The sequence below is a fragment of the Diachasma alloeum genome, unplaced genomic scaffold (genome assembly GCF_001412515.2).
Source record: "Diachasma alloeum isolate Michigan unplaced genomic scaffold, Dall2.0 Dall_scaffold_00178, whole genome shotgun sequence".
NCBI classification, from domain to species: Eukaryota; Metazoa; Arthropoda; class Insecta; order Hymenoptera; family Braconidae; genus Diachasma; species Diachasma alloeum.
The window spans coordinates 4303561-4318419 of NW_021680344.1; the positions used below are offsets into that span (position 1 = coordinate 4303561).

At 36.4% G+C, this 14859-nt stretch overlaps 3 protein-coding genes across 8 annotated transcripts in view; 2 read left to right on the top strand and 1 right to left on the bottom strand.

Annotated features, from left to right (window-relative positions):
- Positions 1 to 14859, bottom strand: part of LOC107039072 (COMM domain-containing protein 4) — a 64212-nt gene that overhangs the window by 17467 nt on the left and 31886 nt on the right. For 2 of the 3 annotated variants that reach the window (XM_015258523.1, XM_015258532.2), the window contains exons 2-3: positions 13784 to 13968; positions 2514 to 2560 (exon numbers count right to left, since the gene is read on the bottom strand). The gene's annotated coding sequence lies outside the window, so the exon portion shown is untranslated. Of the gene's footprint in view, positions 1 to 2513; positions 2561 to 3343; positions 3403 to 13783; positions 13969 to 14859 lie in introns of those variants that run through there. The other variant, XM_015258540.1, reaches the window with a different exon arrangement.
- LOC107039041 (elongation of very long chain fatty acids protein AAEL008004) lies at positions 5596 to 10192 on the top strand. Its single transcript, XM_015258479.1, has 4 exons — positions 5596 to 5855; positions 7345 to 7596; positions 7727 to 7970; positions 8674 to 10192. Exons 2-4 carry the CDS (start codon positions 7345 to 7347, stop codon positions 9156 to 9158), a joined length of 981 nt encoding a protein of 326 aa, XP_015113965.1. The 5' UTR covers positions 5596 to 5855; the 3' UTR covers positions 9159 to 10192.
- Positions 13351 to 14859, top strand: part of LOC107039045 (elongation of very long chain fatty acids protein AAEL008004) — a 12229-nt gene continuing 10720 nt past the window's right edge. For 3 of the 4 annotated variants that reach the window (XR_001460940.2, XR_001460939.2, XM_015258485.2), the window contains exon 1: positions 13889 to 14282. The gene's annotated coding sequence lies outside the window, so the exon portion shown is untranslated. Of the gene's footprint in view, positions 13554 to 13888; positions 14283 to 14859 lie in introns of those variants that run through there. The other variant, XM_015258491.1, reaches the window with a different exon arrangement.

A 14859-nucleotide genomic window follows, 5' to 3' on the forward strand; every position in this document is an offset into this window, starting at 1 on the left:
GGGGGGGGGGGGAAGACACGTTGCTTTGTCAACAGGCGACTCGACCACAACGATGGCATTCGAGAGAACCGGGACGTCACGTCAGCAGCTGCAGATACGATAGGAATCATTCATATCACCCACTACTAATTTGAAAGGAATTTCTATGAGATGATCTCATCACTGTAATCGAACTGCGATCACCGGGATCACAGTTGAAAAAACAAAAGAAAAACTAATTTGATGATGACGTTCAACAAACTTTTTGAGTAAATCAAGTGATTCTTGACAACAATAATAAGCAATTATCCCCTTGTTTTCTTTTTTGTTTGAATGGCTAATACATTCATCAGTTATTACCATCATGGCGCGTAATTACGCGCGAGATTTGCGATTGATTTATGAGAAAACAATTCCACTCACGTCAATTTAAATGATTCGAGGTACAAAGTTCCGAGTAATGAAGGGAAATGAAAAAATTGTACTTTTGTCCAGGTACAACTCGGTCATTATTCACCTTTCAACACTTCCTCATTTGGTGGAGAATAGAGGTTTGATTGGTTGTGGGAATAAGTTGTTAATTGCAGATCATATTTCTGTATGGGACATGCTTGTGATTTATTTTCACCTTTGGGATTAAGAAGAGACTGATTTTTCTCAAAATCTATCATATTTTTTCCGATACTAAGTCACCGGGGCTTTGAATAAATAGATTGAAATTCTTCAAGTAATTCATTGACTTTCTTTTTAAAATTGAAAGTTGAAATTTCATTACCTTCGTTACGGGAGAATTGTTCTGCAACCGTTATCATACATTCCACCTCGAAAAATAAGAACTGGCCAGATAATGTCAATAATTACCATTTTTCAAACGTCACAAATCGTGACGACTAGAAGTCTCAGTGATTAATATTTAGTAGGAAAGAAAAAAATCTGGTGTATAATTACAACCCAGTCCAACACCCTATTGATTATTATTCCACCGATTGTGCAAAGACTAATGAAACATTAGGAATCGTGAGCTAAGTAGCTGTCGGAACAGTGAAACAATAACACTCGGGGGAATTCACTGGTTGGGGTTAAAGATCGATGGAAAAGAGAAAAGCCAAGGAGATTTGCGTCAAACAATTTTTCCAGGGTATTTTATTTTTTTTTGCAGATGCATAACGTTCACTTTTATTTACACCGATTCATGGTCAATAGGTCAAAGTGGAAACTTGGATCGATTTTTTAAATTATTTTTTTGGGTCATGGCAAACTGAATGAATAAAAAATTCGGTGCATTTGAAAGTAAATTTTGTTTCGATAAAACTCTTCGATTGATATTAAAGGGAAATGCGTATTAATTAACTATTATTCTTCAGAGGAAAGGCGGAAGCTGTCGAAGTCAAAATAGCCCACTTCATCCGAAGAAGAGTTTCTGTCATTTTTGAATAGAAATTTTTCTTTTCGAAGTGCCAAAATAAATTTAAATTCCCAACTGAACTACTCTCAAATGTAAATTTCGCACGTGCTTTTCTCGAATGTAAGTCAATGGTCTTTTGTCAGAGAGACCCTAGGAAATCACAATTTCAAAGAGTCTCAAATTTTTGAATAATTGAACTCGTCTAGTCAATAACAGATACTGTTGGCACATTTATGAACGTTACATTCAATTTTAAAAACAAATTTGAGTATTTTACCGTTTTCGTGAACGAATCAATTCACAAAGGAATCAAACAATTTGTGTCATTGGCATTCATTAGCGATTTTTTAAAAACCAATAAAACAATGTCAAGAGCGAAAACAATTTTGCATTATAATAAATTGTTCGTGTTATGGAAAAATAGTGAATAATCAATCGTAACTTGTCGATTCTCCCGTTTATCTGTTATCTGTTGCCAGATAATTTAAAGTTAAAGTCAGTGACTCTGACGAGCACCACAGCGTGACACGGCGGAAAGTGCATCGTGTCACTAACTCCTTTATTATTCAATTTTTATGCTCGTGAAGTAATATTGAGGATTTACACCATCGGATAGACATCGTGGGCCAATATCAATATCAATCGTCTTGACTGGCATAACGTGTCGTACGCCTCATGTTATAGAGATGTTTATGAATATAAATCAATGATGAAAAATCGGGTCAAGTGTTAATACAAAACATTTATGAATTCACCCGGTTTCCTGCTAAAAACTGTTTTGGTCTCGCTTCCCATTCGTCGATTTCTGCGCATAAATCACGAGGAAATGCAGCTTGCTGACGATATAAGCCGACAAATTGAAAGAGAGCATTAAAAATAATGCTCTAATTTCCTTTCCCCCTCGGTTTACGCTCGCTCATTTACTTTGTTGTCAATGCTGAATTTTGTTCTATCTGTGGGTAGTCATTTTGATAAAGGATATTCTGAATGAAAGCATCCAAACAATTCGCGGTTTCTAAATCCTGATATCAATGTCTTATTTTGGACGTCAACTTTTTTATACGTCTCTACCACTGCGCCGAGTGCTTCCGGCTAGTTTGATATTGCCATAGGTCAAAAAACAACTCACCCAGTTGTTGGCATTCCTCTCTGACTCAGGTGCACCTCGTTCTGGCCCTGAAAGAAGAAATGAAAACAACAAATTCAGCGGGGACAGGATGACTTTGATTTTATATGAATTTAATTACACTTCGAGAATTTGATATTCGTTTAAGCTCGAGGAAACTTCTTCAGTCGATTTCAATTGCTGACGAGGTGAAACAAAATTGCATTTTTATCTCATAACAAAGTTATTTACATTCACTCGATTAATCGTTGATCTGTTGGAATGAAAGACATTCAGGTTCTCGTTGGAAAACTACTGGAATTTTTAGTCCGGACCTACTGCATAAAATGTCCACCTATTAATCTATTTGCGAATGGATTGTTAGTGAGGATTGGCCAAACGGAAAGTTACAATGACCTTCCATCAGTCGCTCTCCAAGTCATCTCCCTCAACAATGCCAAAGTCCGTTGTGAAAAAACTTTTATATTTCGAGTTTTGAAACCTGATATCTAGCATCTTTAGCGATTCTGATGAATCATTCAAAAAACTCTGGAATATTCACTAGAGTTTTATTCAAAAAATTATACTTGCAACAAATGAAATAAATTTTCCAAGCAAAATACCGCTTCCTTAGCGTATTTAATTGATAATAATAATAGAAAAATAACAACACTTGACGTCATTAGAATTACATTGGAAAATCACAGAAAAATCCCCAGAGAAAACAGGATAGATCATCGCGTGAAGAACAACAAGCAATGATTTCCGTTTTATTGGAAAAATAGCTAACTCGTGAGTCAAGTGAAATACCCAAACTCCAGAAAGTTCTGTCATTGACGTGGGGAAACACCTACAAACATCAATGAAGCACTCACTGAAGTGCAAAGTTCGATTAAGTGTACCGATTATTCCTTTTATTTTTCATCCCACCGTTCTCCTCTATTTCTCTGGCTGCAGTATATTTATATGCCGTACTGAGACTCCCTATACACTCATAATCGTAATTATCGGTAACGCAACAAATCGAGCCATAATCGATTATTGTTCAGCAACCTTGAGGATCTCCTGTCGTACGTCACAGATAACTGGGGAAACTACGGCAATTAATTCGCACATCCATAAATTGTCAATTTGTCAATCACTTGTTTACTGCTATTCAAATTGGACTTTTATTGTAATTTTTTTCAAAGGATTTCTGGGGATCATTTAATTGAGCATCTCGTCCTGTCATCATTAACCTGTTGAAATTTCCAGGGTTTATTTAGAAAATATAAGACAAAAAAATCCCAGACAGAATTTTTTGCTAGTGATTCAAGTGATTTGTGTAAAATCAAGGGGGAAGAAATGTTTTTAAAAAACGAGGTCATTGTTACAATTAAAATGTCAATCGGTATTGTACATTCCGAGGGAAGCTAAATTAATAAACAATTTTCATCGTGATATTTACAACTAATTTCTCATCGAAAAAGAATCGTCATTAATCTTGAGAGAAAAAAATCGTGATACACGTGAGAATAATTGCAGAATTATCATCAAGTTTTTTCCTCAGAACGCCGGAGATCTGGTTGTAATGATCAGATACGTTCATTTTCCCGTGAATTCCGCAGGAGAAGTTTCTACGTACAAGGGGAGGGGAATTAGTCTTGAGAGAAAAAACATAAGAATAAAACGTTGGAAAAAACCAGGTGTAGCTGATTCTCCATCAGTGGTAATCACCTAATTTATTTTACTAGAAGTGGATATATATACGGAAATATTAACGTTATGGTTTGTTGAGTGAATTTATTCAAGCTCTGAGATTTAAAATTGGTGATAAAAAAAAACTTGTGATGCACTGGTTGATGCGTAGGATGGCATCATGCTTGTTGGCAAACATTATTCAATTTTTTTATTGAAAAAATTGCAATTCATGTCTCCTTTTATTATAGGAGGGAAAAAAATCATACCACTGTTCAATTTGAGGTTTTTGCGACGCTATTTGTAATTTTTTAAGGAATTATTCATATAATTCTGGATTAAACCGCTAGATTGCATTGTAACAGACTGAAAAATATTGACAGAAAATTACACTAGAGAACGATGGAGGAAACTGTAGTATGAGTGCATTCTCTTTCATTTTTCGTTTTGTCCTTGAGGTTTCCCAAGGTGAGTAACTTGTAATCAAAGAGTTAAGGGTTTCACAAATATATTCAAATATCGTGAATTTGCTTCTCGATTATTGTTCCATAAATCCTTGAATGAAGAAGAGCTTTATTTTGGGGACACGTGTCAGATGCAGCTCATGATTTGTACTTTGGATAGAATGAAATTCAAACAATGGAGAATCCTTTTGCCTTACTCTCCATTTCAGATGCATTTATTCTTGATGATTTTGTGCACAATCACGACCACCGACTGTGTTTTCAGCGCTAGTAATTTGGCAGGACGACGTGATTTTCTTGTAATGGAAATGTCAACACGGCGGAGAGGATTTTCAATGTCGGTGAATGGAATATTAAAGGTGATTAGATGAATAATTGATCATCCAATATCTACTGCAGTCATTCAAGATGAAAGAAAGAAAAAACGTTTGTGAAACACCTGGAGCATTTGTCATTTTCTAGAATTGTGAATTTGGCCAAGTTCTCCAGTCTGAAATTCCGAGAATGCAGTTGAATGTGAATAAACTCTCGCGAGAGAAGGCCAGACATAATCTAGAATGATCCATGCAGGCCTGCGTCAAAGAAATGCAGCCGATGAGTTCGAAATGAAAATCGATCGATCATTTGGCCGATTCAATGAATGAATAACGGAATGCGACCGCGCGTGAACCCATGAACTTGAAGAATTAATGACGAATTTAAAAAATGTGCAACTGTTGAGCGAGAAAATTCTCCCGATTTCGCCAACGCCGAGGTAACATTCACCCCTACCACCTCCATTATTTCCTCTCCCGTGTGGCTACAAGAATTCATGAAAACAAATTGTAACAAACGCAACGCAAACGTCAACTTTGGGTGGTAAGAAGGAAATTCCCTTGGGTGGGTGGGGAACCGAGGGTACAGGTGTCACACGAAGACGATATAAGGCTGCTTCTTGCCGATGACAAGCCAGTTGGTTACCGGACCTCGTGACAATCACATTAAATTAATAATAATATTGGATTTTATGAATTTTTACTGGTGATCAACCGCTGGACGGTGACACCGAATGGTTTATCATTTTCTCTGGTTAAAGAAAGAAAACAAAGAGAGTAAAAACTGTAGTGAAGGATTAGTGAAAGAAATCTTTTCCACTTTTAAGAATTTTTTCTACAGCTGATAATTGAACTTGTGAAAACGTTTAAAACAACTTTTGTGAGAATAGAATCAAGATTAATAAATTAAGGTGAGTTGGATGTGAATTTTACATTTTTTTCATCAATTTTTAATTGACTATTCTCTGTACTGATGAAAACGGAAAATTATTGCATTGTAGAGTACGTAATACATTACAATCTTATCGCGTTATCGGATTTGTTGAAATTATTGCCAGCTGTGAACCACGAATCATTCATGTGGCAATAAACCATCGACTCATGTTTCAAACCATTCCCTATAAGATTCCGAAATTTGACGTTTATGAACGATTTATTCCCATGCGAAGTACTTTTATCGATCTTAATCGTCTCTCGATTAATTCTCTCTAAAAAATCATCATTTCTTTATCCTTTATAATTTTCATTCACCTTTTATGTTCGATGTTGCAATTGCTGTTCCACCTGGCGGAAATTGCATTGAGCGATGATAATGTAAAAAATGACACAACACCGTTTATGACAGTCGATCGATGAATTACAAAATTATTGAAAAAAAAGGAAACGATGATTAGAATTCAAGATTATCCTCTATAGCAGTTTGACTTACTGTTGAGAACGATTAAATTAATTAATAATTGAAATCAATTCAACAATTCCAATGATTCGATGAATTCCAATTTAAATTATTCCCATATGTGACTGAAACGACTGACATAAATGAAACAAAAAAAAAAACCCGTGACCTTGAGATCATAACTAGAAGCCCTAAAACAAAAAGAACTTAAATGAACGAACGGAGAATGCCAGACGGGTAGAACCGGATTTCTTTAATACTCTTTGTGCCCGGAATTATCTACTCCTTTGTTTACATCGTATCCTAGCCGCCTCGAGTCCTGCAATTCGTAGCAATAAGAATAATGAAATATTTCAATTAAATTGATATACCTCTTCGAAACGAGTTACAGAAAAATGAAGTATTTACTAATAATCAGCGAAACCGGATTACTTCACATTTACAGATTGCGGTGAAGTTGATAATTTATATTTCTCTGTATTTTTATCATGATTTTTCTCCCATTTTTTAACGTGAAGCGTAAAACGAGTTTAATCTTTCTATCTCCGTTTCTCTTCTCTCGATCTGGGGGCGACTTTTCCTTTCAGTTCCCCGTGATTACGAAATTACCACGGGGAATAGATAAGCGCTAGTCTAAGTATTGAAGTGAAACAAGCAGTGGGACGAGATAGTTGAGGTCCTGGTTTGGATGGACCGTATATTTCTTTTTTCTCCTTTTTCTGAATTCATTTATATGTGGATAGCCTCGCATTACGAGAAGCCGGTTCGTAGACCTTCGCCAACTGTTTCAACCTAGATCTAGAGAACCTTCGTAATGACGAAATATATTGCGCGCCGATCTTGCGTTAGTGGCATTTTTCAGACGATGTAGGTGGAGATGTAGATGTTATTTTTCAACAGCTATGTTTTCGGGATTGATTATTATGTTACTGGGGAAAATGGCGTTATTATCACTTCTCTGATACAACATGTCAACTTCTTATTGAACGATTTTCATCTTTCAGATGACAACGTTTATAAAAACAGTTACCGAAAACTATCGGGACTTGATGGACAACAAAAGTGATCCCAGAGTCAACGACTGGCCTCTGATGAGTGGTCCTCTTCCCACATTCCTCATATGCATATCTTACGCTTATTTTGTCAAAGTACTGGGCCCAAAACTCATGGAGAATCGTAAACCGTTCAGCCTCCGGAGAATAATGATAGGCTACAATTTATTTCAAGTTATATTCTCAACTTGGTTGTTTTACGAGGTAATAGTTATAGCCGATATTCTCAACTATTTCTCAATTTCCACTTTATACTATCCCGAATCTCATAAACCTTATTTCTCAGCTTAGCATCACTCATTGAATTTTGATGAATTTTCTTAATGTTTATTAGAGCCTGGCTGCTGGCTGGTGGAACGATTATTCATTCAGGTGTCAGCCCGTTGACTACTCAAGGAGGCCAAAAGCCATGAGAATGGCGAGTGGATGCTGGTGGTATTTTATCTCAAAATTCACCGAATTCCTTGATACATTGTTCTTTGTATTGAGAAAGAAGAACGATCACATCTCCACTCTCCATGTTATTCATCATGGGATTATGCCAATGTCCACTTGGTTTGGGGTTAAATTTACTCCAGGTAAATGAAAAAAATGAAGAAAACCATTTAGATACGCAATGGAGATTGGAAAATTCAATGAAAATTCATGCAAGTCGCCTATTCCTCGGAATATCTTCCTCTCATAAATGTCTCTAACAAAGTAGTAATAGAGAAAAAGAAATGCTTATTTGCGGTTTGTTAATAAAAGCCCCGCAAAACCAAAACATCACGAGTCACTCGATGCCAACGTCGACATGAAATCGGTTATTTCAATTATATTTATATCGACGTTCTCGAACCGCACTCATCATTTTGCGTTTATGGACTAATGTATAAACTTGAAACTTCCCCTTTTATCAAATTATCGCTTCATGTTGCACCGCTATCATGTTGCACGCTGTTCTCTTCTTCTTCCTCTTCAGGGACTTTAACATTAAGGCTTACACCAGGAGGAAGGCGAAGAAGACTTCATTGTCGTTATGCCAATGGAAGTGGAAAATTCGCCAAGAATGGCTCTGCTTATCCCACTCTCAACTTTGTAAAACCTCATCTTTATACTTTTCATTATCTATCTTCTTTTTGTAAACCTATAACCATATATTCCCTTTGTTTTCTAACGTTTTTATACCATTTCCTTAATACCTGGCTGAAGGCCCTCGGGCGATGGCCAGTTGCAAGTTCTCGGGCTTGCAACGAATTCCGTTAAAAATGAAATAAAGTATAAACTTGAATAATTTTACAGGCGGCCATTCGTCGTTCTTCGGTCTGCTGAACACATTTGTGCATATTGTGATGTATGGCTACTATCTTTTGGCAGCCCTCGGGCCAAAGGTCCAGCCATACTTGTGGTGGAAGAAGTACCTGACAACCCTCCAAATGGTACAATTCGTTCTCGTGTTCATTCACACCTTCCAATTGCTCTTCACCGAGTGCAATTATCCAAAGGCATTCGTCTGGTGGATTGGAATGCACGCTGTACTCTTCTTCTTCCTCTTCAGGGACTTTTACATTAAGGCTTACACCAGGAGGAAGGCGAAGAAGACTTCATTGTCATTAGAAAAGGAGCAGAAATCGGCGAAGACGTTGAACGGTTATGCCAATGGAAGTGGAAAATTCGCCAAGAATGGCTCTGCTTATCCCAATGAGTACAAAATAGCCACTGGTTATATCAGTGATAATGGCCTCAGAAACCGCGTCTTCATTAGCAATCGTAGTATCGAGGAGTGACTTATGACTGTTTTGCCAATGATCTTCTCAATTACGGGAGGGAAAATTATTTTTTTCATGTTGAGTTGTTCATATTTCACGCGATTTGGGGGATGAAAAACAATTTTTTTCATTTCATAATTGATGGTTTACTTTTCTACTGAAGAGATGGTTCATCGAATTAGCTTACATGACTAAGATACGCAAGAGGAAGAACAAATCAGTAGTCAAGTGGTGAAAAGGTATGATAATTCACCAAATGATGATAAAATTTGGACTGATTCGAATCGTTTTACTACTTCTCGACTGGTGTTTTTTCCCTATTTTTTTACGCTCACGGGGGATCAACATTCATGCGATATTCCGCGTCATTGTATGTTTGGTTGAGCATGTGTGATTGTGTGAGAGGTCTTGTTCAATAGTTTCGGTGGCCACATTGTTGAATCGAAATTCCAAAGATTTTTTCATGAGCCCTTTGTCCCTTTATCCCTTGAGTTTATAATAGATGAATGTGACACAAACGAGAGTTTTCTATCCATTGAGATGAGAATTTTAAGACTTTATTAATTAGAATAGCGGTGATGCCATTACAATTCCTGTTAGAATGTCTCATAGATTGACCCTTTTCAATGTTAATTCTGTGGTTCGAGAGAAATTGTGGGAAGTAAATGTATCTCAATCTGCTCAACCATAGAATCTTTGGAAAAAATATTTCCATGCCGATGCATCATCATGTGATGACAAGTGGATGATGACGAGTTATTGAGTAAGATGATTTCAAATGTTCGGAAGACGTCCATAAGCGCGTCCCGAATCGGGTACGTTATGTATTCACTCGACAATCTCAAATAGGGAATTACTAGATTAAGATTATGATACTCTTGGCTTTGAGTTATCAAATTCCCGAGGATCATGTAATAATTTTTTTTTGTACTTTAGCCATGTTTAGATGTAATGTATATTTATGAAAATACATGTGTCTTTAGGAGTAAATATTGAATTGAATGGATGTTAGAATTTAGGAAAATCAATAAACTGCAAACAATTTTTCCCTACCTACGTTAAATTACCGGCAGCCGATAAAAAACATGGGATAATGGCATAACCACCAGTAGATGAAAAAGATCATACGAATGACAAAGAGGATTTGAAAATAGGCGCCCGGAAATTGTCAAGTAAATGCTGTTGTCAATAATCTGTTGACAGATCAAATCCAATAGAAATCGGAGAAGAGTAATTATTAAAATAAGTGGGAAAAACGGCTATTGACGCGATCTCATCAGTCACTGAGAACTCCATCGGTGAAAGTGACCATCGAGGCCTCACACGTTGTTGATTGAAAGTATTGAGCCAGATAGCAGGTCTACTCTCAAATCCAAAACGCATAACCCATTATAAAAATTTCTATCCAATTCTAATGCAATAATGAATAAATAAATGAATCTAATTATTCAAAAATTGTGGGACGGTTGTTCTTTCAGTCGATAGGATTTTATAGCATTGAAAAAAAATGCATATACTGTGTGTCTACATCTGTAAAAGTTTCAAATGTATTCATGAATTCAATCTTTTTCTACTATTTACTTTTATTTCTCGTTTTTCATTCTTTATTTATCGAATTCTTCTGCCTTTAATGCTACTTGAAACTTCGAATTTGATAAATGAATATCCATAATTTGCGTAGATTCCCACCATATTACATATGCATACAAAAATAGCGTCTTGTGGGTACCAAAAGTTCAAGTTTTCCATTTTCCGGTTTTTTTATGTTATTCAAATGTCAGACATCGGGGTATGCGTTAATGAATTCATTCAAAAAATACGTCAGAGTGATTATTGATTTCCAGGTTCTATTTGTTTTTTTCACGTGCTCTTCCAATTGAAAAATTTTTTAAATGTGGAATACTTGGCAGAACTCTTCGACCTCTGATATAGGACGTGACGCTAACATTGTGGTATTAGCTTTTCCAATCGCCTCGAGATATTGACAGGATGGAGTAATAATTCAGACTGTAGTTATTGAAAAATTCAGTTGTCATCGTTAACATCCGTTGGCAATGTTTGTTTATTTTTCTTTTCCTTTTTTTTCAGAGAAAAAACAGAATTCAGTATCACGAATTTGCTTGTATCGATCGCAAATAATACCCCTCTCTGTATTGTCATCTCTCCTATGGCGCAATTTTGAATAGCTGTCGATTCATAACCCATCCGGGTTCATAATTCAAGGTTGCCTTTCTCAATTTCACTCGATATCTAAAAATTGTCGTGGGGTAAACGACGGATTGGATAAGTTTTTGGTTTTCAATATATTTTTTGAATATTTTCTAGTTTTTCTATTTTGACTTTTCAAACTTTCTTCGGGAATTGCGGATGTTTTTACTTGAGGGAAAAACGAATTGGCCATTTTCCCAAGTACAAACTAGTGTGTGTCAGCATCCGCATATTTGGGCCGGAGGAAAACATAAAAGGTAGGGTAAAAGTATAAAGGGTGGGGGAGAGAGGAGAGGGCACTTTCGCTGACCGCTGAAGAATCGAGACTCCTTCTGTCATACCTTGCATAAGCCATCGCGCAAGGCCTGTTACGCGTCAAGACTTCTCTGTTCTCAACTTTGCCGCGAAACTCTCCCATAGACTATTTTTTTACGCATCACTCCCCGATCATATTTAAGTACAATAACAATCTTCGTCTTGAATCTCGACGAGTCATCATCATTATGTTCAATTATGAAAATGACTTTGAATAACGAAAAAGGAAATTTAATAGATCATTTTTTGTTGCGAAAATCATTAACTTGACTTATGAGGAAAACAACACTTTTGTTTACAAAAATTTCTGCTATAAAAATTGCAGTAGTCTGCAAATGCGTGATTGGGAAAGAAATTTTATTCAATTACGAAGAAATTACCGCTTGAATCATTAAAAGCAAATTGCACAATAAATGCTCATCACTTTATAATTTAAATTAAAAAATTTTTAAGAAAATTTTTCTTGGCAATTCTCCGGATTTTTTTCAGCGCATAATGGAGAAAATTAGCGGAAAACTCGGGCGTGAGCAGATCATTAAGATTCTGAAAATGCGACGTCATTGACAATGCAAATAAAATCTAGCGAGAATTCTCGAGAAGCGAACTTTGAATCCATTATTGAAATACCAATCGTCCTGTTGATGAGATTAGAGCCAACTTAGAGAGTTCACAATGGAAGGGTCAAAACGCACGTGAATTTTGAATGATCATTGTTATACGACGTTTTTTAACATAAAATTAGTATTTGAAAATACACGATGTCAAATGACTAGGTGACTTGTACTTGTTTTGCGGATAAAGAACGTCGGTTCACACAGTATTTACAATTCAAATGTTCATTAACACTGCAATTGCCGGTTCCACGATAAAACAAAAAAATACCAAAATGTATTCTGGATTTCTCATGTGCCCTTCAATTCGTCTCATCGCTTCACTATTCAAGATGTAATAGGAGAAAAGCGAGAATTCCCCTTAAGGGGAAACGGAACCCCTTTGTCTACATCAAATCTTAGAATTGTGTTTTCTCCTACAATTATTAATTTCTATCTATGAAATTACTTTATCGACTCGATTATCGCATTGTTGAGTCAATGAACTAGTTTAATGAATAAAAAATAATAATTGCAGGAGAAAACGCAATTCTAAAGATTCATATAAACGCAGGTGTTCCGTTTCCCCTTAAAATAATTGCAATTCCCCTAGAAAAAAAAAACATCAACTCGTTTGAGTGGTTTTTAAATATTGATTACATCCAAATACTTTGAATTTAAAATCCACGTGGTCTCCTTGAAGTTCGAACCGGGTACCGGTAGATGTCTGATATATCTAAACACCCCGCGCTCACCTCGAATGCAAATAAAATTGTCGGTGAATGACGCAAAAAGCTAAACATTGTCCCGAGGAGATGAAAAAAAATATATGTAAAAAATCAAGTGCCAAAATTCCCACAACTGACCCACCAATAAAATGCTAAATACTTTACGCTCCATTGGACCTGAGTAAAGAATCCAAGGACATGGAGTGTTTGAGCCAGTGACATAATTAATAAATCAATGAGCACCTGAGTGTTTGAAACTCGTTTGTACAGTCACAAACGTGAAAAGTAAGAGGCGGGACTAAACAAGCGTGGAGAGGGGATTGCCTGTAGTTTGCACGAAAATCTCAGGCGGAGTGTTGAGCACAACAGATCGCACTCAAAGACAGAGAACGTCAGTTCTGCCCCTGAAACACCGGGGGACACCTGTGAATTTAGCTTTTAAATTGTCACTACATATTAATTCTCTTAGTTATACCAGAGTATCTCCTTCCCCGAGTGCCTTTAATCTCCAAAAATTAGTAATATCTAATATTAGTGAAGTTATTTACTTTTTAAGTGGAAATCACCAAACGGTTAGTAAATTTTTATGCTGTTATTTCATTCGACTTGACACTAGAATAATTCGGGAAATGCATTGAATTTTTTAAATATTCTCACGAGTGTGTCGACCCCGGAGAAGACCTCAGAAATTGATGATAAAAATTTATCAATTTCGTCATGTTGGTTGAACAATTTGAATAGGTGAAATTCCCGGTTGAAAAAAAATTAAAAACCAACGGTCGGTTAAGTGCAAAAAGCTCACCGTTTCAAATCGAAGGGTTGAATTTCCGTGAACCCCCGCAAAAGCGCTGTTGTTCTCATAAGCGCGGCGATATTAACATTTGGCCATTTGTAGCGTCGTCCAGTCGGATTAGAGAGCCAAAGTGGGGCTGTGCCCGCCAGTGCCCACGATACACTCCACTTAGTCCTCGATCACCCCAAAGTGATCTGAAAAGCCAGCAAAATTGTGAATTTTTTTTAACACCAATATCATTAAATCACCAATAAAAATCAACGGAAAATTCATTAATAATAACTTGGACAGAACCCATAAATTGGCTTATGTGTACGGATAGGTGACAGTGTGACAGGAAATTTATTTATCATTTAAGATTAATTTTTTACCGTGAAAAAATAAAACGTGTTGAGTGTCAAGATTTAATAAGCAAAAATCCGCAGTTATTATTGCAATAATAAATAAATAAATAGCCACCGGGGAAAAGAGACGGAAGCAGGTGGGTGTAGTCGACCCTAGCGCGTGGGTAAGTCATTATTTCTGACAATTAAATTCAACCAAATAACCTTAAAAATGAGTGAGCATTAATCAATCCTCGAATTATCACAATTTTGTCATAAAATTTTCAACATTTTCACACTATTTTTGACTGTACTGAATGACTTAACGGAGCAAATGCCAAGTAGCATTGAGGTTAGGACGCCGCTAGACACGATCGATTATGTATTGAGAATGTTAGCGTGATTGTACCTACGGATTGTCTATTTTTATCCAAAATTTTCAGCCAATACTTTTTTTTCCCTCTCGAAATTTCTTCAATCTATCATTTCGATAATCATTTCCAAGGTTTCTACGGAATTCCCGGGGTTATATTGGTGGGTCGGAGGAAGGCAAAGGTGGGGGAGTGCTCTAACCTCCCCGAGTTTATTTTCAGCTCTTACAAATTGTTTGATATATTTATATTTGTCAGAATTGTGAGAGCTATGATTCATGACAGAGATCGTCAGACTCTTATCTATAAAGTAACGATGATGGTAATCATTATTGAGTTGTTTTTTATCGGTCGTCTGACTCATAGGGGACAAAAAAGAGTGGGGGGGGGG

Coding starts and splice junctions, on each gene's coding strand:
- LOC107039041 (XM_015258479.1), top strand. CDS start 7,345: ATGACAACGTTTATAAAAACAGTTACCGAAAACTATCGGGACTTGATG. Junction 7,597..7,726: donor CAACTTGGTTGTTTTACGAG/GTAATAGTTATA, acceptor AATGTTTATTAG/AGCCTGGCTGCTGGCTGGTG. Junction 7,971..8,673: donor TGGGGTTAAATTTACTCCAG/GTAAATGAAAAA, acceptor ATAATTTTACAG/GCGGCCATTCGTCGTTCTTC.